The sequence below is a fragment of the Tiliqua scincoides genome, chromosome 5 (genome assembly GCF_035046505.1).
Source record: "Tiliqua scincoides isolate rTilSci1 chromosome 5, rTilSci1.hap2, whole genome shotgun sequence".
NCBI classification, from domain to species: Eukaryota; Metazoa; Chordata; class Lepidosauria; order Squamata; family Scincidae; genus Tiliqua; species Tiliqua scincoides.
In genome coordinates this window covers 126551208-126570964 of record NC_089825.1, presented here as the reverse complement: position 1 = coordinate 126570964, position 19757 = coordinate 126551208, and the positions used below count along the sequence as shown (strand labels likewise).

The window sequence follows — 19757 nt, the reverse complement described above, 5'->3', positions numbered from 1 at the left end:
TCTATGGGCTACCAGCAGAGAAGTGGGGGTGCCTAGATTGCTGTAAGGCTCTTCGAGGGTCTCCCCAGTGGGCCGAGGGGGAAAGCTAAGTCCTGCTTTGCGTGCAGGAGGTCCCCGTTTCAACCCCCAGCATCACCTCCAGGATCTGAAGAATCTATCTCAAGTAACAGACAGTACTGGGAAACACTCCTCTCCCACCTCCTGGAGAGTTGCTGGCATCAGAGCAGGAAGCGCTGGGCTAGACCAGTCAAGCGTTTGCCTTCTAAGGCAGCTTCCTACAAGTTCTAAAAAGATACTTGGGCTCAAACATGCCTGGAAACCCTAGCCCCTAAGGTGAGAGGCATGCATGATTAAAAGAACTCTGTACATGCTCAGGGTCAGGCTTATTCTGACTTCATACTTTCCAGAACTCAGTCTGGATGCTGAAAAGGACTCCTCAGTTGGGTCCTGAGCTAGGAACCAGTTCAGTGGTTCTCACACATTTAGCACCGAGACCCACTTTTTAGAATGAGAATCTGTCAGCACCCACTGGAAGTTATGTCATGACCGGAAGTGTCATCCTCAAGCAGGAAAATTTTTAACAATCCCAGGCTGCAATCCTACCCACACTTACCCAGGAGTAAGTCCCATTGATTATCATTGTTAAAAAAATATACATAGTAGCTTGTTAAAAGTACAGGTCTGTAACATTTCCCCAAATGCAGTCACAAACCACGGTAGCATGAAGTCTAACAATAAAAATAAAATATTGAAATGAATGGGGACCCACCTGAAAATTGGCTTGTGACCCACCTAGTGGGTCCTGACCCACAGTTTGAGAAACACTGAACTAACTATTTTGGGGCATGTGCACCAAACTCTTGTGCACATGCAAACTCTTGCATGTGCACCAGACCCGAAACTCTTTCCCCACCATCAAGGAGGACTCCCAAGTAGCTTCAAGTCCCAGCACCTCTGTTCTTAGAAATTAAGCATTGCGAGGCAAGACAGAACTTCCAGTCTGTGGGTCCGTTGCTGGATAGAGAAGCACCACTGAAAAATTATTTCTACCCCGTCCAAGGAGGAGACATCAGTCAAGCATTCAGACTGCCAGACCAGAGCAGGAAAGAAAATCATATGGACTGTTGAAAACACGACACCCGCTGAATCCACACCCTGACACTGCCCCACCCATCCTGTTCCATGTCTTTCCAGAAGCAGAGTGAGAGTGCGCACCTCCTCGAACTCATCTGGCTTGTAGAGATTGGGCACCTCCCCAGAGCTAAGGATGTTGTTGATGTCCTCCAGGAAGCATTCATCTGCAATCTGCGTGTCGACAAAGAGGAACGTGGTGGGCTTCAGGTCCACCCCTGTCTGGCGGTAGAGCCTCTTGATATCTGAGGAAAGAGCCGGCAAAGGCCAGTTAGAGAAGAGGCAGCAGACTTGGCTGGTGGGAGGGGCTTGTGGCTTGGATACTCAAGGTCAGGGGGGACAGGAGGGCTCCCTCACCTTCCCGGAACTCCTGTTTACGGTACTGCCTGGAGACCTCGATCTGGAAGGTGTAGTACTCACAGATGGACGAGGCCAGGCGGGCCAGGCTCTGGCGCCCACTGCCTCCAATGCCCACCAGCAGCATGTTCCCACGGGGCTGGCTGATCACCCGAACAATACGGGTGACTGCAGGAAAACAGGGTATCAAGCGGTCACAAAGGGAACAAACAGGCAGGAGGATGCTGTCTGGGACAGGCGTCAACCTACTCCATTCCCCTTCTTAACCAGATGACCTCCAGAGTCCCCTCCAAATCTAGCATCCTATAAATGAGCAAACAAGCCAGGGCAGAGTTCTGTTCTGGCAGGACTCATCCCTGCCCCCAATCTTTGTGGCCTCTCTTGAAAAAGGCAGAGGAGGGGGCAGTCCGGAGTCAAACCAGTAGCTTCAGCGGCCCTGCATCCCACCACCACTCACCGTGCTCTATGGCATCTCGGAACAGCACCAGCCTCATGGGCACCATCCCTGGTGTCCGGTTATAGTCACCCAGTGCCCGCTCCATCTCCGCCTTCAGAACAGCCATGTCCATCATGTCCTCATACACGTTGCGCATGAAGTCCCCTGGAATGAGGAGTTGCAGAAGGTCAGCTCTGCACCCACCCGACATCCCTCCGACTGACTTCCAGTCTCTCGAATCAGAAGCAGGAATCGTAAAAGGCCTTCTCTGTGGTGGCCCCAAATTACAGAATTCCCTCCTACTTGAATTAAGATCTACGCCCTCCCTTTCAGTGAAGCCTTTCAGTGAAGACCTTTCTTTTTTTGGCTGACCTCCCTAGCATTTGTTAGTTGTTATAGGTTTTTTTTGCTACTGTTTGGATTCTGATGTGGGTGCCTGCTTCTGCTTAAGTTAGAACAACACAGGCCTGTGAAGCTGAAGGTCAGAAAAACATTTTCAAAAATTTATGGTGGTTTTATATGAATTTGGGGTGCCGATTCAAAAATGGCGTCAGTCTTGCCCTGTCACAACTAGTTTCAGAGATACAGCGTAGCCTCATGGCTTGGAAGCTGCTTGAACCGTTCACTAATGAGGCTTAGCTGCGTCTCCAAAACTAGACATGATAGGGCAAGACTGATGCCATTTTTTGAATCAGCACCCCAAATATACCCAGGAATAGGTCTAACCTTTTTTAGACCTTAGACATTTTAGACATTAGCAAAACGTGTGTTGACCTATGATTATTTGGGATGTTACTGTTTGGGTTTTCTCCTCAACCCTGAAATATTTTTATGATGGCCTTATAGTTGCTGTTTCTAAAATATTGTATTTTATTGTATATATTTTATGTTAATTTACAACCCTATCCTACCTAAAGACCCACACAGTGATACAGCAGCACTGGAACAGCCTCTTCTGCATTCCATGGGGGAGTTGTGGCTGCGGGAGGCTTCCTCAGGGTAAGGGAACATTTGTCCCCTTGCTCTCGGTTAAGCCCAGCAGCTGCCATGGGTCAACTCGAACCTGCACCAGTGATATCAACATTGGGCTGTGCAGGCAGATCAGGCCTAGGAAGGGGGTTTGGATTTGGCAGATGCCACAGCTACCAAACCCACCCCCCTCCTGGGCCCGATCTGCCCATCTCCCACCCCATCTCCTCCCTCTTCTGCCCATCCCCACCCCATTCCAACACCTGCGCCAGGCTTACCTGGTCTGCTGGCGTGTGCTGAAAGGCTCCAGCCTTCTTGCTGGTGCACCGGCAGTCTGTGCTGCCACAAAACACTTTACAGCTGCTCTGCAGCAGCCTGTGCCCAGTGGAACACGCATTCCACAAGTGGTAGTTTCAGACAGGATGGGGCTGTTGAGGTTTTAAGCCACTCTGAGTGCCCAGTGTTGGGGGAAAGGAGGGGTACAGATATTGAAATATAAATAAATGCAGGGTCAAAGGCACTCCACCTTGCCCAGCAGTAACCACTGGGACATCCCCATTCTGTTCCCGTAATCAACACTAGTTTGCATGTGTATACGAGGGCTGCAACATTCGTTATGATGATTCTTTATTATTTCCAAGTGTACTACACAGTGTATGCTTTACAGGACAAAAGAAGGCAGGTCCCTCTTTGAGGGGCTCCCCTTCTACAATAGATGCAATAGAGACCCCAGTGGAAGGGGAAAGGATTTTGGTAGCAGAATGTTGGAAGAAGATGCAGTGGCTAAGGGGAGACAACAGAGAAGCAGGGAGGGGAAGTTTGCAGCAGACCAGGCAAGAAATGACCTGGGTGTGAATTGGTACTTGGTGGTCCTATTTAACAGGGCGGTAGAGTTTTACAGTTATTTTTATTACAAGTATTTATAAGAACAGTGGACAGCAGGGGTTTCACTGCCGAGGAGGCCCTTCCTCCTGACACCTGCTGGTTGTCTTGTGTGCTCCCTGAAGCATTTGGTGGGCCACTGTGAGATACAGAAAGTTGGACTAGATGGGCCTTTGGCCTGATCTAGCGGGGCTTCTTATGTTCTTATGTCCCACATGCGCAACTCCTAAAGGTGTAGGAAGCATGCTTCTCTCTTTGAAACTATGGTAGATATTTCTCATACGCAAACACACACACATTTTAATCAATTAATCTAGAAATCATATGATTAATTAATTTTCTTTAATCAGGTGATGGTTAAGAACATAAGAACGTAAGAACAGCCCCACTGGATCAGGCCATAGGCCCATCTAGTCCAGCTTCCTGTATCTCACAGCGGCCCACCAAATGCCCCAGGGAGCACACCAGATAACAAGAGACCTCATCCTGGTGCCCTCCCTTGCATCTGGCATTCTGACATAACCCATTTCTAAAATCAGGAGGTTGCGCATACACATCATGGCTTGTACCCCATAATGGATTTTTCCTCCAGAAACTTGTCCAATCCCCTTTTAAAAAAGGTTCTAATTTTATATATAAGATGGGGGGAGAGAGCATGCTACAGTTTGCAGAAACCAAAAACAAGTGTTATGGGAGGTGTTCTAGCAACTGCTCGTAACCCCATTCCTAGACACACACCCCACCTCATGTATCACACTCCATGGAGCAGCTGGGCACATACCAAAAATAGGTGAGCGCTTGTTGGGGCAGAGGTTGTGGAAGGTCAGATCAAAGTACGTGCCCAGTTTCTCACTCAGGAGGGTAACAAAGGTCTCCATGTCTGCAGCGTCCACCAGCCGGTCAGAGAAAACTCTAGAAAAAAAGAGAATCTGTACACTTGGGGTTTACAGACCCCTCCATACCTTCAGGGGCCTGTGCATGCCCACTGCCAGGGGAAACTAGATACTTCCTGAAGCCTGGACAAAGAGAAGCAGCTGTTGGGAGAGACAGGACTCACCATTCATGGCCCTCCTTCTCTGGAGTAAGATCCTGATAGCCCCTGCTTAGCCCCACAACCACTCTGATGGATCCTCTGAACCTTGCTGCCTTCTCCTCAGATACCTCTCTGCTATTTCAACACTGGAAGGTAACCCATTCTGCTTGCCAGCAACTTGCACATGTTCAGGTGCAAGGAACATGGAGTCCAGGAGCAGCTGCCCCCTGCCAGCAGGAGCGGAAGGGGAGGGGCAGGTCTGAGGGGCTTCTTGGCTCCTGGAAAAAGCTGGGCTGCTGTTCCAGAGGAGGCTTAGGACCAGAAACAGGCCTGCCCGCAACCTGTGGCGACCCACTCCTGAGGGTTTCCATTGGTAACGGCACTGAAAGAGGCAAGCAAGGTAGCTCTACCTGAAGCACTCATGGATCCAGAGGCGGGTCAGGCTGGGTTTGGTGTCATGGAAATCCTTGTCGGCTCGCAGCATGCCCTGGAACACCTGAGCAAGAGGAAGAAGGAACCAGACTAGACCCCAAGACCAAACTCCTGCTTTCAGATCGACTGTCCAACATCTGCAGCACCTGGAGAGTTGCTCCAGCAGTTGTGCAGCTCCATGGGTTCCCTTCCTGCTCAGACAGCACTTCCCTGGCCCCTGGCCCAAAGGGTCACCTCCCAACTCGTTACTCAGACTGTCCATTTGCAAGTCATGACCTCCTTTGGGAGGAAATGGAGAGATGCAGAGTGGGATGGGTTGGTGGAGGAGAGGGAGGTTCTTAATGTCGGAGAGCAACGCTGGCTCTGCACCCTGCTTTGCAAAGCAGGCTTGCACAGCCCACTTCCAGAATGCAGCTGATGGGTTCCTCCAAGAGATGAAAAGCTCCAGGAGAAGAGAAAGGCTACCAAACTCATTCCTTGGCTATTTTGTCAGGCCAGGTGACACACCCAGAAAGAGGAAGGTCCCTTAGCCTGGCCACCACCACCCTTCACCACTAGCTGTTGCAGTTGTTGCTGTGCTGAAACTCGGGGGTTGGCAGAACAAGCCCGGCTCATGTGCAGCCTGCTGTCAGTTGATGCGTGCAAGGAGAGCTTCCGGGTTTGGGCTGGGGACAAGCATTCAGCATTGTTTGATGTCTTCTAACTCTCTCCAAAGTTGCTGTGCCCATTTGATGTGAGCTCTGCAGTGCTGCCAAGAAGCAGATGCACTTGCTTGCCTGGAATCCTAATGCTCTTGGCCCCCGGCCTTGCTTGCAGGAGCACAAAAAGGATTAACTTGGGGGTGGGTGTTGGGGTGGGGGGGAGAAGGCTGCCTGGCTAGATGATGCCAGCTCTGCAACCACAGAGGCTGCGGAATTCTGTGACTGAGATACAAGTGCACGTTTGGCATAAAATGCACGTGATTTGCACACACTTTACAATAATTGTGGCGGGGAGGTGCTGAGACATTCCACCCTCTGAGAAGCTCCTCCCCCTCCATTTTTCTGCACCTTCTCGAGAGGCTTTGATTCCCAGTCACAGTATTAGGCCAAAAAGAAATGCGGGTGTTACTCAGACAACACCTTTCAGAGCGCGATACCATAGTCTTTCGAGACTGAAGATTGCCAATACAAGAATACCAGGTGGGAAGAGTTGGAAGACAAGGAAAGGAGAAGGGGGAGAGAGGGCAGCTTCTTTCACTCTCAGCTGCGGAGAACTAAGAAAGACTCGCTTCCTTGCCTGAGGCAGAACCAGAGTAGAACTTGTGGGCAATTGCCCCCCCCCTTTGTAAACAGAGACACATCCATCAACTAGTGCCCCAGTCTCAGGGAGGGGGGAGCCAGGTGTTCATGTGATTCCTGAAAACACAGCCACCTACAGTGCCCCCCTCCAGGCCATTCCTGGTGCCCCACAAGGCAGCTCCTGTGTTGCAGTTCTACCTTGGAAATGTCACGCAGATTGAAGAGGTAGTGGATCTTGGCCGGGGTGGGCAAGAACTTCTGGACAACGCTGTTGTAGAGCTCGATGGTGGCCTCCGTGATGACATTCCCAACTGGCTTCACAGCCTCCTCAAAGTTCTGCAGTTTCTGGTTTATCATCGTGCCAAAGATGCGACGGATCTGCGACTCCTGTTGAGCGTGAAGCACATTAAGGAGCGGCAGGGCTGTGCGGTGGGCCAGCAGCATCCCTTATGCCACCAAGCCCAGGCTGGAGTTCTTTGGTATCCGGGGGGCCAAAGCCATTGTGGTCACAGGTCCCTCATTCTGGGTATGGTCTGCCAGTCCTCCTGCCTCTTCCTGAGGGCTACAGGGCTGCGAGTCACGAATCCTTGCTGCAGGCAAGGAACCCACATGCCTGCAACCCACAGAAATGGCCTGGGGACTGAACAGCGCTCTTAGATCATGCCGGGAGGCAGTGAGGAGAGCTCCTGCCTACACTCAGAGTTGCAGTCCAGGTCGTGAGCACCTCAGGTGGAGAGAACCAGGGGCTGCACCTCTGGAGAACCAGGGGCCGCAGCCTGTCCTCACACCACCAGCCTGGAATGTGCTGAGGCACCTCCTCACTCTGCCCGGCTTTGCCTGCACTGTGATCAGCCAGGCAGCCTTGGATGTAACTTCTCGCCCATTGGCTTTACTGTGTCCTTTTGCCCTCTTGCCTTTTACAATGCATCGCGATTGTTTCATTGGTCTGTTCTTCTGTACTCTCCCTTCTGAGAAGTTTGCTTTCAGAAGGTGGTATGGAAACACACTGACTACAAGAACTCATGCTCTGAACACCCAGTCTGATTCCTGCTGTTCTCTCATCTTCCACTAGTGCCAAGTGTGACTGGAAAGTCAAGTTAGAGGTTCTATTTCTGCCACGAAATGTACTTGGTGGACCTACAGTGTAATCCTACACAGTCTACTCAGAAGCAAGTACCGCTGTGTCCAGCAAGGCTCAAGCCCGGCTTAGTGTGTTTTGAACTGCAGGCCTGCCTGAAAAACGGGCATAAGAGCAGCCTGGCCAACAAGAGTGACTGGAACGGATGGAGTAAGAAATGTTTAAACAAAAATGGCAACAATTGAAGTATATTTATCCTGACCTTCAGCTCGTTCTGCCCTGGCACCACCATGGGAAAAGACGAGACAGCTACCTCAAGCCCAGGACTTGGGGGGAAGTGCAAGACCAGGTCCAATGAGAGGTTCTCCCACACAAGCATCACTGAGAGCAGTCAAAGTGCATCACACCACAGCTCCTGCTCATTTTAGTGGGGCTTGTGCAAGAGCAGCCCTCCCTGTGTCGCAACCTCCTGTTAACAAACGGGGAGGGGGCATGCTGCATCTTTCTTTGCCAACAGCTCCCGCTCCAGTGCCCCCCCACCACCACCACCACCTGGCCTCAGCCAATTCCAACACCAAGCCCCACTCAGTAAGATGTGAAATAGAAAAGACTGCTTGGAACTCAGGTCCACAGAGGTGAAGGTCGAGGTGACCCTCCCCTTCCGTCCCCACTGATCTCAGAGAAGTTCGGCAGCCAAAAGGCCAGCTGGAGCAGCCTGCAGGCTGCTTGTGGGGGATCCAGCATGAGAGAAAGCCAGGAGGGGCCAGGTGGTATCTCTGCCTGTGATTGCCTGATTAACCCCTGGCCCCGGAGCCGGCCTGCACTCTGCATGCCTAAGCAGCCCTTACAGTGGGGAAGGTCATGTTGATGAGGTTGAAGCGGCTCTGAAGTCGGCTGGAAATCACCGTTCGGCCTCCTCCAGGGGGTCCCATGGCTGCCATCAGAAACATGTCCTGAGGGGGAAACAAACAGGCATGGATCAAAACCAAAAGAAAAAGAAAGGGCTTCTTTTCTCTCTCCCCCTTTCCACAAAAGCGTTTTAGCAGCGCAAAGACTAAACGGTCCAGAGGGACTCTGTGGAGGGGGAGGGAAGTGAGGCAGGCAGCATACAAAACAGGGGCCTGTGCAGAAGGGAGGCAGTAATAGCTGCGACGGCACGCGCCTCGCTCGAGCTGGGAGACCCTTCCCCGGCTTCTGATATTCAGATATACGCAGCCTCTTGGAAAGAGGCAGCAATTATTCCAGACACAAATGTCTCTGCTTGTAGGTCGTGGAGTTTTCAAAGAACTGAGCAACTGCAAAGCTGCAGAGTGTCCCGCAAGCACAAGGGGCAGGACGGCAGTGCTGCCCCCATCCCTACAGAGAGGGCATTAAAAACCTCCTCATGAGGATAATGACCGGAGACCTGCTGGTGCGAGCCTCACCTTGATGTACTTGATGGTCTGCTTGGCTCGGTCATACCAAAAGCCGTAGTCAAGCCAAAGGCGGAGCAGCTCCAGTGGGGGCTGTGAGCCAAACAGGTCCTTGGCCGGCATGTTGAGGTCATCCATGAAGGTGATCATGCTCTTCCCACCCAGGGGCACGTACACACCCTTGGTGCGCTTCTCCACACGACTCTCAATGATGCTCTGGACATTGTTTGAGGTCGTCTATCAGAAGAGAAATCAGACAGATGGCATCTGTGTGGGCGTGGTGGCCAGTCGGGAAGTGGGTTTCCCTCCAGGAGGCATGAAGGTTTCTGTTTAGCCTACCATGGAGAGCTGCAGTAAGAAGGTGGGCGCTCACCTCCTTGGGGCCCACAGGATGCCAGGCAGAGCAAGGCATCCTTCCCTTCTCGTATTACCTGTGCAGACATGTTGATGGTCAAGACGGCCCACTTGAGGCTGTCGAGAGACTGGAGCACACCCTGTGCGATGGAGGTCTTGCCTGTCCCCACCAGGCCAACTAGCAGCACAGGGTTCTGGTTGGAGATGAGGGCGGTGACGAGGTAGTTGTAGCGCATGGTGTCCACTGTGGGCACAATAATCTTATAGAAGGGGGCTCTGGGGAGAGAAGGGGGAGACCCTGGGTTAGCTCAAGGAAGGAGGAAGACCTCTGATCACGCTGTGGACTCTGGGCCCACAACACTCTGGAAGCCACCCCCTTGACAAAAGGAAACATTTATTGTTGGCTCCAAATGCTGTTACGGCCAATGAGACAATCCAGGCCTTTTAGATGCGGCTGTCACAGCCCCACGAAGGACACTGGTCTAAATGCATGAAGACATCCGACACAAGACACAATTCATGTGGCTGTCATCCTCACTGGAGCCTGACAGCTTGGAAGGAGGCCATTGTCAATGAAGGCTTGTCCTTCCGCCTGGCTCCTGATGCAGGCAGCTAGCAGCCCGTGGCGGCAATGGGACCACGTTCCGGTAATTTCAGGCCACTGATCAGATTAGGGAGCGGGGGGGGGGGGGGTGGCAGGGAGGAGATTCAAACCACTGGTTTGCATGACAAGACCAGTGGTGTGCCTCAATGACACTGCAAAGTCGGGCTGCTGGGTATCTAAAAGGAAACTGATATTCACTTGTGAGAGCCTGCAGGGCACAATGAACTGGCAATGGGAGGGTGTGGCCCCATGATCGCCAGGCTAGTGGATGGACAGCCAAGTGGGCAGCAGCTGGCTGCAGGACAGCTAGTCTGGGGCTGGCCTAATAAAGGAATCCCCCCCCCCACACACACACACGTGAGGGCAGGTGGAGGAAGTGAGAGGACTGGGGAGACCAAGGGAGGCAGAAGCCAGTGGTGAGGAGAAGGAGAAGGCTAGAGAAGGAGGCTGGAGGAAGTCAAGAAGTCTAGGGGCAGCCTCACTCAGCGTAAAGGGGCCACAGCTGCCAGGGCCCAAGGAGAGAAGGCTGCACTTGATGCCTGGGAGGAGGAGGTGGTGGCAGCCTGACCACAGGCATCTGGCCAGAGGCTTCCCAGGGGAGCATATGCAGTCTGGCCCGGCCTGGGTCCACCTGGGGGAGTGGCCACACTGGTCTGCTGAGGTGTCCAGAGCCCACCCCAAGGACAGCCTGGGCTGAGCCACTGATGTGCAGCGCATGCCCCAGCTGGCATGTCAGGGGGTTTCGCTCGCCCTTGGAGGTGGAGTTCCCATCCTGGAAGAAAAGGTGGGCATGGCAGGAACATGAAAGAGCAACGAGCTTCAGGAAGGTGCACCACAGAGATTCCCCTTCTGTCACTAAGACCCTCAATGGGGCAAAAGAAAGGACCCTGCAACAACAAGATCTGTTGGGAGGAGTGTTTCTTCCCATGCCCAATTCATGGGCCTGCTCTTCAGGGCACCTGCTTGACTGCTCCAGCCTCCCTTCCTTGAACACATGAAGGTCAAGTTGAGCGGCCAGGTGTCCCAATGGGAAGCCTACAAACAGGACAAGAAAGCAACTGCCTCTCCCACTGTTTTGCTTCAGGGCCAACAGCCACTGATCAGTCTCCGCTTCCTCCTCCATGAATTTGTCTCATTATCATTGTTTTAGCACCATCAACATGCATGGCGCTTTGCACAGAGTTAGAAAAAAAAGGTCCCTGCCCCAAGGGACTTACAATCTAGGTGTTTACACAAGGGAGATGAGAGACGGGGGGAACATGCCACTGATTCACTTACATGTATAAGGTTCCGTTACCGTGGGGAAGAGAACTGAGCTGTGATGCCAAAGGTGGGTTTTGAGAAGGTATTTGGGGGAAGGGAGAGGTGACATTATGCATGAGTCCTGGGAGATAGTTCCACACATCAGGAGCATCAGGAAGAAAGTAGTCATTGGAGGGGCAGAAGGGCTGCCTCACACTCCCCACAAGACATCTCTTCTTCCTGACCAGGACTGGAGGAGACCAGAGTGATGGGCCGCCACCGGACCTGCCTGAGGCCAAGGGAGTGGCAATTCACTCACTTGGATGGGTATCTCCACATCTTGGGGAGTTTGTCCTCAAACGAAGCCCACTGCTTCCGCTTGGGGTCAACGTAGTACTCGTAGATGGTGTCCTGGGAGGGAAACAAGTGAGCTGGTGAGATGGAGAAATGCTGGTCCCTGCAAGAGAGCCAAGACCCGAGCAGAGCCTTTGCGCAGCAAACCATCCGTGTACGGAACCTGCTCCCACAAAAGGTGGTGATGAGCCAGTCGGGCAATCTTCACATTCTTGGATGGCCTGAATGTCTTTAAAAGAAGACCAATCATGAGGGTCAGAACCATGACGGTGGCTACTAGTCACAAGGGCAACCCAAGTTCAGTAGCAGTGCACCCCCGAATGCCAGTTGCAGGGGAGCAAGGGTGGGAGAGGGGCACTACCTCCAGCTCCTGCTGGTTGGCCACTGTGGGAAGCAGGAGGCTGAGGGACCTCTAGCTTGAGCCAGCTGCGCAGTCCTCACATTCCTGAAGGGGCTGACTTGCCATGGCAATCAATGGCTCATCTTTCCATGAGGCAAAAGGGTTTAGATTTTGACTTGTCCCCGGGAAGAGAGAGGAAGCCAACAAGAAAAGGGGGAGGTAGAAACCAGAACCGGATGACCAGGCCTCTCCTGCCTCTCAAGCACTCATCATGTTCCCTTCGACCTTTTTCTTCCTCCCCCCCATCACCAATCCTGTAAATCTCTCATAACATTCCTTCTCATCATGCGTCGATCTCTCTTTTCCCCTTAGGTGTCTGCTATGTTGTTCTACCCAAACACAGCATCACTAGAACCTATAGGACTTTGGCTAGCAGCTCCTGCCCCCCCCCTTCATCTATGCAATCCACAAGATGCTCCTTGGTGGAGAGGATCTGATCCTAGTGACCTTGTTGGGGAAAGAGCCCTCCATCTCACGAAGGTAGTTGTCCATCTTCTTCCGGCCCTCCTCATCCACTGCAGCACACAGGGACCAGATCATACTGAAGATGAAGTACATCTCCAACACCGCTGTGTAGCCCTCAGCATCGGCCGGATTCAGCTGGGAGGGAAGGGGAAAGACAGACACCAGAGCTGTTTAAACCTGCCATCTCTGGACTATCCCTACCCTGTGCAGATTGAAATGACCTGCTCCCATTTATGGGTTACCTACTTCCTTGAATCTCCCCCCTCCCTCAATTCTCATGTTGCCTGTTGATGGACCCAGAACTCCAAACACTTGGTGGTAACAAGGGCAGCATCTGAGATCGACAGAGTTCTGGCTGGCAAGACAAGTAACGTTCCAGCAACACACCCAGATCATTCAGTGGTATGGCTGGAGTATTCCTGAGAGCAAACACTGTGAATTACATTCCTGTAATATCAACACTGATTGGATTAGGATATAAGGGGTGAAATACTGGGGGGCAGCATGGGGAAGCGGCAAGTCAGCATATCCAAGGATGCTATGACTTGCTTGTCAGAAACCAGCTCAGTAAAAGGAGAGCATTCTGGATTCATATACCTCCTAAATACTGAGTGGCATACTGAGAATATTATCTAGCTTTATATCTCAAGAGGGTTACACAGCTATGGGCAAAACACAGGAGACCTCAGAACATAGGGAAGAACAATTCAAGAAGCCTCCAAGCCAAGATGGGGAAGCTGGAGGGCTCAGATGTAAAGGAGAGTACAGAAATAGTGCGCGTAATGGAAACCTGGTGGGACTGAGAGAGCCAGTGTGATAGGGTTGTCCTAAGACACAAACTCTACAGAAAGGGCAAGGAGGAGTGTCTTGGGAGTGGCACAGCTCAGAATGTCAAAGAGGGCATGGAATCTAAGAACCAGAAAACTTAGGGGAGCAGATTCCTCCACAGAAAAATTTGGGTGGAAACACCAGGCCCAAATGATGATGTACTCATATTACTGGGTATATAGTACTGACCAATGCTGAGGGTGAAATGAGGGAGACACCCAAAGGAAAACATATTGCAGTAATGGAGGACTTTAATTATACACACACAGCCTGGGTAAATTCAGGTTCAGGCCAAGACAAAAAGAGAAAGTTTCTAGCTATACTAAATGTCTGCATACTTGAACAGTCTTGGAAAGAACGAGAGAGGAGGCAACTCTAGGCTGAAGCCAACTGCCAGGACTCAGTGCAAGATAGAAGTGTTGTTGATTTATTAAGGAACACTGACCACTGAAATCCTGTTTGGTATACATGTAGCTGGAAACCTACCAAGGAGGTTCAACACAGACACTTTGGATTTCAAAAAAGAGGACGTCTCAGAATGAGGGAACTAGTTCACGGAAACCTGCAGGAACATCAAGAGGGTCAAATCTCTCCAGAGTCCATGTTTTTTGTTTGCTTGTTTAAAACCACAATAACAGAAGTTCAACAAGAAAGTATACCACCAATTAGGAAAGCCAACACTAGGTTCAGGAGGAGGCCAGCAAGGCTCACAGAAAGAGTGAAGGAAGCCACAAAAGGCAAGAAGGAATCCTTCAGGAAGTGGAAGTCTTGCCCAAATGAGGAAAACAAAAGAAACCTAACCTCTTGCCAAAGAAACATCAGCAGACAATAAGGAATGTGCAAAAAACATGTGAGAAGGACGGTGGATAAAAACATCAAGGCAAACAAAGAACTTGCAAGGAGGTGGCTGGTCCACTGTGAATAAGTGAAGCTTAAAGAAGATAGGAAGTTTGCACAGAAGCCAAAAGCATTTTTCATACCATTCTAACCCACAGAAACCATAAGGCAGCACCCTCTGCCTGAACTAACTTTCTGAGGGAAGGAGCCAGAAGAACTGAAATCAGGGAAGTGACAGGGCAAGTTTAATTATTGATAAATTAAACTAACAAATCATTAGGTCTAAATGGCACCCACCCCACAGTTCTCAAGGAAATCAGGTGTGAAATTGCTGGTCTTCTCACAAGTATATGCAATTTGTCCTTTAAATCGTCCTCTGCCAGAACACAGCAGATGTAAGACTGATATTTAAGAAGGGATCTGGGGTGGGGGGATCCAGAAAATTATAGGCTGATGAGCTTAATGTCTGTTCCAGGTAAGTTGGTGGTATGTACTGGCAACCTTCAGTCTCGGAAGACTCTGGTATCGTGCTCTGAAAGGTGGTTCTGGCACAGCGTCTAGTGTGGCTGAAAAGGCCAATCCGGGAGCGACAATCCCTTCCACACCGGGAGCAAGTGCAGTCTGTCCCTGGTCTGTCTCCCTGGCTATGGGCCTTCCTTCTTTGCCTCTTTGCCTCGGTCTGTTGGCCAAGTGTCTCTTCCAACTGGGAAAGGCCATGCTGCACAGCCTGCCTCCAAGTGGGCCGCTCAGAGGCCAGGGATTCCCACTTGTTGAGATCCATCCCTAAGGCCTTCAGATCCCTCTTGCAGATGTCCTTGTATCGCAGCTGTGGTCTACCTGTAGGACACTTTCCTTGCACGAGTTCTCCATAGAGGAGATCCTTTGGGATCCGGGCATCATCCATTCTCACGACATGACCGAGCCAACGCAGGCGTCTCTGTTTCAGCAGTGAATACATGCTAGGGATTCCAGCACGTTCCAGGACTGTGTTGTTAGGAACTTTGTCCTGCCAGGTGATGCCAAGAATGCGCCGGAGGCAGCGCATGTGGAAAGCGTTCAGTTTCCTCTCCTGTTGTGAGCGGAGATGAGCTTAATGTCTGTTCCAGGTAGGTTGGTGGTAGGTTGGTGGTAGGTTGGTGGTAATATTATTGAGCATATAGAAGAACTAGTCTTGATGAAGGACAATCAGCATGGCTTGTGTAAAAGTAAGTCCTGCATCACTGACCTGCTAGAGTTCTCTGAGAGAAACAACAGCTACTTAGAGACAACCCAGTTGATACCATATAGGACTTTGACAATGTCCTCACCAAAGCTTCTCAAGCAAACGTGGCTGTCATGGAATAAGAGGACAGGTTCTTTTATGTCAGAAGTAACTAGTTAAAGAACAGGAAACATACATTAGGAATAAATGCAATTTTCACAGTGGAGAGAAGTAAGAAATGGGGTCCCCAAAGGAAATGCGTTGGGACTGGTGCTTTTTAAGTTGCTCATCTGGAGTCAGAGGTAAACAGTAAAGTGGATAAGTTTGCAGATTACAGCAAATTATTCAGGGTAGTAGAAAGCAAAGCAGATCGTGAGATGCTGCAAAAGGATCTCTCCAAAATGGGTGAACAGGCAACCAAAAGCAGTTCAAGAACAACAAGTGTAAAGCAATGCCATTGGGAGAAGAAATCCCAGTGATGCTATCAGCGATGAACCAAGAAAGATATTGGGTCACGGAGGAGAGCTCAGTGGAAATGCCCAGCTATCAGGCAACAGCGTTGAAGAAGTCAAACTCCATGCTCGAGTTCAATGGGAAAGGAGTTGAGAAGAAGACCAACAGCATATTTCCCTTGCACAGATCCATGAAGGGGTCATATTTGGAAGACTGTGTGGACAGTTCTGGTCATTGCATCTCAAGAGGGAAATTGCAGAGCCCGAAAAGCTGTAAACAAGGACACTCTTAGTACCCTTGAGTGGGGGCGCCAGAATACGCGCTCCAACTGCTTCCCCACTGGAAAGCAGTTGGAGCACATGCACCCTCTCAGCAACCGGTCAGGCAAAATTACCCTGCCAGCTGCCGAGCGCATGCTTACACCTGATCCAGTGGGGTCTTCCTTACGTTCCTATAAGCACTTCCTACAAGTTGCTCTGTTCAGAAAGGAGAATGCTAGACTTCTGCAGCCAGACTGTGAGGCAGCGAGACAGGGCTGCCCTAGGCCAATATACCAAGGCTGACATAATGAGCCAGAGGATCTCAGAAGCAGCTCGTTGACTCCTGCCTATACCTACCCCTTCCTCAGGAGTGGCCAAGGAGGAGAACAGCTTGCAGAGAGCCACAACCCCACTATACTCTGAGAGTGGGACCAGCTCCTGGCAGTTGTCCTTCTTGAAGGTCAGTATCTTATTGGTGAATTTGTCAAACATACGCTGCAGGGTTTCTGCGTCAGCCTGAGAGAAGACAGACACGATCAGAGAGCACCACCTGACCCTGCCCTTTCTCCACCTGCTTCGCACTCCTCCTGGCTTCCTCAATACAGCCCTCCCACTGCCCCCCCATCTCTCCATGTTTTCCCAAACCTTCTCAGTACTCTCTGCCATTTCTACTTCTGGCTTTTCCATACAAAGGAGAAGAGTCCAGGGTGGCAGGAGCAGTGAGGGCAGCACTGTGGGATGGACCCAGCGCAGCCGAAGGAGTGAAAGGGCTCAGTCAGACCTGGTGTTGCCGGGGCGCCTGGAGGCGGCAACTCCCTGGAACAATTACAGGCACGTTTCCTACCATATCTGAACTGCACAAGCCACCCATTTCTGCTCCTTCTCCTCCCAGGCCTGCCATACCTTCGGGCGTTTCTCAATCCAGGAAAGGACGTAGGGCTTCCAGCCCAGGTCGCTGTAGTCAGTGTAAACCATTCCACACCGCGAAACAGTGGCAGGCGAAGCTACTGCCAGGTTCTCCACCTCAAACAGCAGCGAAACCTGAAACGACGGAGAGCAGTGCAAGACGCCTGCTGGTTCTGCCTGAGGACCGACTGGCTAGGGTGGCACAACCTGCTCCGGGGAGCCGCTCTGGCTCACCTGCTCAGGCATGGCAATCCTCTCGCCATTGATCAGGGTCAGCACTTTGTTGTCATCCATAACCGAGTTCATGCTCTCAATCCACAAGGTGTCCACAGGGCCATCAAAGAGGATCCACTTCTCATCGGGTTTCTCATCTGGGCAAAGAGTTTGAAAGAGAAGCTCCCTTGGTGCTCTGGAAAGGTAAGGATTCTCAGACAGAGAAACCGGTTTCCTTCCTTAAGGCAAAACAGTGCTGGGCACCTAGCACTAGCTGACACCCCCCCCCCCCAATTTGTATAGCTTGACTGAGAGGCATGGCAGCTCTACCTGGGCCTCAGAGAACCACTGCCTGTCCAAACAGACAGTACTGGACTACATGGATGAATGGTCTGACCAAGCTCCTTATGAGCCAGCTGAAAAGTGTGGAGCCTTGAGCAGCCTCTTCCGTCATCTCTTTAATGCCTCCATATCAATGAGAGCTAGAAACAGGAGTTTTGTTTTTAGACAAAAGCTGGCATTCTCAGGGGTCTGACAGGAAGATTCCATTGTAAAAGTCAGAATTAGGGCTAAGGAGTAAATAAGGGGTAATAGCGATACACTGGAGCAGAAGGGCCTTCAGTTGGAGGTCAATGCAAATGACCAAAGGGCCAGCCAAAGCAGCGCTGGCTTCACATGCTGCACGGCGACATGAAAATCATCCGCCTACACCCAGACCAAGCCTACAGTCAAGAGAAATGGTGACTCTGATCCAAAATAACAGACCCCGCCACCACACGGGACAAACGTTAAAGAAGAAGAAGTAAATAAGGCGCAATTGGGGGCACGTGGAAACAAAGAAGGCTTTATGCAACAATGAACTAACCCTGCATTGTCGAGAGATTGCAACTGCTGCTTCTATAAACCCACCCAGAACCTCCTGGATTCTGACACAAAAATTTCAGAAGGAAAGCAGTGAATTTTCTTCCAAGGGCTTGCAGAAGAGGTTGATTGGCTCAGACAGACAGAGGTGCCAACTTTCTCAGAAAGGAGCAGTGATTGGCAGCCAAGATGGCACCTGGCACCACTGAGACAGACCTCTCAGAGGGTAAATACCTGTGCAGGCTTCACGCATGATGGAAGCCAGGATGCCATCACACCACTCGCTGGTGGCCAGGTCATACCTCCCAAACAACTCCCCCAGGTTCACTGCTTTGGGGTTGAGGGGAAACTCCTGTGGGGTGGGGCAGATTGGGACAGGATGAGTTAGGACATTACAGGTCATTGTCCAAGACAGGAAGTCGGTGCACACCTGCCTGCACTGACTGGCCCCCATCAGGGCTGAACACAGGTGGGAGCAGCAGTGCCTGGATGGACCAGACACTCAGGCAGTTCCCACCCACATGGCCCGCCCCCGGCTGCACTACAAGTGCGGAGAACAGGGACATCAAGACTCCTTCACCACGAATGCAAATTGGTTTTGTTCTCAGCCTACACCTGGAAAGTTCAGGGGGCAGACAAAAATGGCACCAGTCACAGCAAACGAGTCAAACCACCCAGTCACCGTGAGCACAGCGTAATTCAAGCAGAGAGAAAAGATGCCCAGCCACATGCAAAGCAGCTATGCAGAGTGGCCCTGGAAAGCCATCCAATCACTTCACACAGGGGTCGGCCACTGCACAGACAGGACATGCAAATGAGGAGTCGGAAGGAACTGATTAGAAAGCCCAAAGGCAGCCAGCCTCCCACTAAGCCAGCAAGTCACCTTGACCCGAACCAAGGCTGGATCGGGTTCCCCACCTCTCAGCCCCTCCTTCCCCCACCACAAGCCAGCTGGCCCTCCAGTTTAGAGTGAGAGGGTGGGAATAATAGCCTAAGACCACAAGCCTGTGGATCTCTCCCCCTGCGCTCACACAAATCAACATGCACATCGCAGGCTCTCGCTCCTAATTATCATAGAGATTGGGTTCAGACGAAAGCCTCCCCGCCACTCCTTCCTGCAAACAGCCAGCCCATCGCCCCAAAGAAGCTCAGGAGTCTGCAGGAGGCCTCTGGCTGGTGCATGAAGACAGTCACTCCAAGGCACCTCCTCAGAGCCAGGCCAGTGGGACTAGGGAGCAGCAGGCGGAAGTGCCCCATGCTCAGCATGTGTTTATCCTACACACTTGCATTTCAGCCCCCATTGACCTTTGAGGGCAAAGCCCCACAGAGCAGCCGCCTCCCCCAAGATTGCTGGGGGCAGCCGCTCAGTTTGTGATTTTTCCTTTCCTTGCCAAGGGGTAGACAAATAATCTTTGAGAGAGGCAAGTTGAGGGGATAAGATCTGTCCATCAATGGCAAGGGGAAGAAGAGGGTCATTGTGAAGAAGTCAAAGCGAAGCTGGGGCTTCCTTGTGCCTTTGGCCTCTGCCTGAGGTCCACTCTAGCACTCGGTTGGTTCTAGGAAGCACTATGGGTGGAATGGCAGCCCAGAAGTACAAGCTGTCTTGTGGTCAAGCCCAATCCCTCTTGTGGGTGATGGCCAGTAGCTTTGATGGCTTTGAAAGGGGATCAGACATATTCATGAAGGGAGAGGCAGAGACAGTCACTGGGCCAGCGAGGCCTCCATGGAGAATTCCTGAGTACCAGGTTCCAGGGACAGAAAATGAGGGC

At 51.5% G+C, this 19757-nt stretch overlaps 1 protein-coding gene across 1 annotated transcript in view; it reads right to left on the bottom strand.

Moving 5' to 3' along the window:
- The window catches only part of DNAH2 (dynein axonemal heavy chain 2), a 112769-nt gene that overhangs the window by 27837 nt on the left and 65175 nt on the right, over positions 1-19757 (bottom strand). The window contains exons 41-54 of the mRNA XM_066630416.1: positions 17149-17285; positions 16912-17049; positions 16366-16524; positions 12412-12564; positions 11530-11621; positions 9442-9640; positions 9023-9247; positions 8447-8551; positions 6719-6907; positions 5219-5304; positions 4557-4687; positions 1946-2089; positions 1489-1656; positions 1216-1376 (exon numbers count right to left, since the gene is read on the bottom strand). Coding sequence (XP_066486513.1) covers positions 1216-1376; positions 1489-1656; positions 1946-2089; positions 4557-4687; positions 5219-5304; positions 6719-6907; positions 8447-8551; positions 9023-9247; positions 9442-9640; positions 11530-11621; positions 12412-12564; positions 16366-16524; positions 16912-17049; positions 17149-17285 — 2087 coding nt within the window. The remainder of the gene's footprint in view (positions 1-1215; positions 1377-1488; positions 1657-1945; positions 2090-4556; positions 4688-5218; positions 5305-6718; positions 6908-8446; positions 8552-9022; positions 9248-9441; positions 9641-11529; positions 11622-12411; positions 12565-16365; positions 16525-16911; positions 17050-17148; positions 17286-19757) is intronic.